Source organism: Cornus florida, unplaced genomic scaffold, assembly GCF_030987335.1.
Source record: "Cornus florida cultivar Cherokee Brave unplaced genomic scaffold, ASM3098733v1 CherokeeBrave_3.0.0_Hap2_Chr01, whole genome shotgun sequence".
NCBI classification, from domain to species: Eukaryota; Viridiplantae; Streptophyta; class Magnoliopsida; order Cornales; family Cornaceae; genus Cornus; species Cornus florida.
In genome coordinates, this window is record NW_026775571.1 from 46,515,434 (window position 1) to 46,518,320 (window position 2,887).

Sequence of the window (2,887 nt, forward strand, 5' to 3'; positions counted from 1 at the left end):
TGCTTGATCCATGTAGATGCCATATGGCGTTCTTTTTTTGCCAGGTTAAAAAAAAAAAAAAAAGATTTTAAATCCATAGGGGCAAGGCGGACGCGGTAAATTGGCTTATGACTCATGACATAGCTTATGACCTCACAATAGAGGAATATGTGTTTCTGAGTCACTCTCCCTAGGGCTAGGGTTTTGTCGTGAAACTTATGGAAGATCAAGCACAGGCTGCACAGCACAAAGGGCAACATTTAATTCACTCTAAGAGCAAGTGATGTGGGGATACAAGGTTATCTATCTACTTTTTAAAAAGTAGAGTGCCACATAAGCTAAAAAGTGTTGATGTGGTGCTCTAATTTTTTTTTTTTTTTTTATCCATATGTTTTATGGTGTGAAACTCAATTATCTCATTCTCTATTTATTATTTTATTAATTTAATTGTAGGACCCACAGAAAAAGGCACGCTCTATCAAGCCGGAAGCCACACAATCAATTATACAAACAAAAAAAATTTTAGCCAATTGTCCAATGCCCTCTCTGTCTGCAAATAACTCCAGATAACTCCATAGAGAGGAATTGTAGGGCCCACAAAAAAGGCCCTCTACTTGCTACTGCATACTAACCCCCTCTCTCTCTACACTGACACAAAGCCACTCTAAAGTGGGTTGCGCCCCGGATGCTCTAACACTATGACTTTCAGATCCTGTAAGTCTCTATCACCTGTCTTTCATTTCATATACGACACTCACAGAATCAAACATAATACACCCACATTTTATCATTTTTTTGAAACCCAATCAATTGCAAACAACTCAAATTTCACTGAGAAACAAGCTTTCACGATCTCTTACCTCACAAAGTCATGTCGGTTGTCTCTAGAATTTGCTATCTCAACTTCTAAGAAGATCAACACTAAGAGCACAGAGAAACCGGACTCGGTTCTTGAGCTCCTAAGGTTGTGTGCCTTCACTGAAAAACACATTCCACGCCTAATTTCTACATACCCAAATTTTATTTTGGTTGATCCAGAGAGAACTTTGAGACCTAAAATTGAGTACTTTGAATCTTTAAGTATTGTAGGACCTGATTTGCCTAGGATTCTTTGTTAAGGAGCAGTTTAGAAAACCAAATCAAACCCACATGTGATTTCCTTAAATGATACATAAGGACCATTGAGAATTTAATTTGTGCTCAAACGATGTAGCCGTGTTCAATGTTGAAAAAGTTATGGTGCCAAATATCTATTACACCTTGAGGGCTCATAGTGTTCCTGAATCCCATATTGGAAAAATAATCATCTTAAAGCCTTGCGCACTAATGTTGAGTGTTGATGTATTTAAAGAGGTTGCTGATGCAGTTAAGGAAATGGGTTTTGATCCCAAAACTCGATCATACTTATTGGTTGTTAGTTCAATGTTGGCAATTAGCAAACTCAATTGGGAGAAGAAGAAGGAAGCTTATATGAGCTTTGGTTGGTCTGAAAGCGATTTTAATTCGGCATTCAAATTGGAACTGCTGTGTATAATTTCCTCAAAGAAGAAGATTAGGAAAGTCATGGATTTCTTTGTAAACAAGGCGGGGTTAAGAGCATCAGAGATTGCTAAATGCCCATATCTTTTTAAATTTAGTTTGTAAAGTAGAATCATTCCAAGATGTTCTGTTCTGCAAGTTTTAATGTCAAAGGGTTTGATTAGGAAGGAGGTCAAAGTGGTTTGGGCATTAAATTGTAACAAAAAGTATTTTGAGACCAGTTTTCTAACCAAGTATAAGGAGGTAGCTCCTGAGGTAATCAAAGCGTACGAGGGTGAGATAGGATTTAAAGGATTCAATACTAGATTTTAGGACAATGTGGAATCAGAGAAGTGGGTAACTGCAAGATATGCTGGGAACAACAGAGGACTAACAATATGGTGTATTTGAGTTTCTATAAAAATGATTTGGCTGCATTTATGGTCTGCCATCTAAGAAGTAATTCTATAATCACTTCAATGAGGTTTTTTGGTGGCTGAAACAGTATGAGAAGATGTAAGATTGCATTAGATTTCTCTGTCGACTTTGTCGCATGTAGGAAATTTTCATAATTATGTTTCATCTGTAATGTTATGGAAAAAAAAAAGAGCCAATTTTACTCGGCATTCAAATTGCAACCAGCATGTATACTTTCCTCAGAGAGGAAGATCAGGGAACTGATGGATTTCTTCGTAAACAAGGCGGGCTTAAGAGTATCACAGATTGCTAAATGCCCAAATATTTTTCTAACTAGTTTGGAAAGTAGAATCATTCCAAGGTGTTCAGTTCTGCAAGTTCTGATGTCAAAGGGTTTGATTGGGAAGGATGTAGATGTGGTTTCAGTGTTGAATTGTAACAAGAAGGTTTTTGAGACCAGGTTTTTGACCAAGTATAAGGAGGTAACTCCTGAGGTAATCAAAGCGTACAAGGGTGAGGTAGGATTTCAAGGATTCAATACTGGATTGTATGACAATGTGGAATCAAAGATGCGAGTAAATGGAAGATATGCTGGCAACAGCAGAGAACTAACAATATGGTGTATTTGAGTTTCTATCAGAATGATCTGGCAACATTTAAGGTCTGCTATCTAAAAAATAATTCTCTAATCACTTCAATGAGGTTTTTTGGTGGCTGATACAGTATGAGAAGAGGTAAGATTGTCTTGTATTTTTTGAAGATCACATCAGCTTTCTTTGTTGACTTTGTCACATCTAGGAAAATTTCATAATTTTGTTTCTCATCTGTAATGTTATGAAATATGCTTTAATTTTTAAAATTTTGACAACCAAAAGATTTGCTTCATAGTTACATTTGAGTGGCTATATCTTTTAATTACTAGTTCTTTTCTAGGTCTGCAAAATACTCGTGGTGGTTGCAATGTTGGTTTATG

General features: G+C 36.5%; 1 protein-coding gene across 1 annotated transcript; it reads left to right on the forward strand.

Moving 5' to 3' along the window:
• Positions 1-677: 677 nt before the first annotated feature.
• On the forward strand, positions 678-2,543 carry LOC132271576 (uncharacterized). Its single transcript, XM_059773011.1, has 3 exons — positions 678-1,059; positions 1,193-1,568; positions 2,252-2,543. The coding sequence occupies exons 1-3, from the start codon at positions 678-680 to the stop codon at positions 2,541-2,543; spliced, it is 1,050 nt and encodes a 349-aa protein (XP_059628994.1).
• The last annotated feature ends 344 nt before the right edge of the window (positions 2,544-2,887 follow it).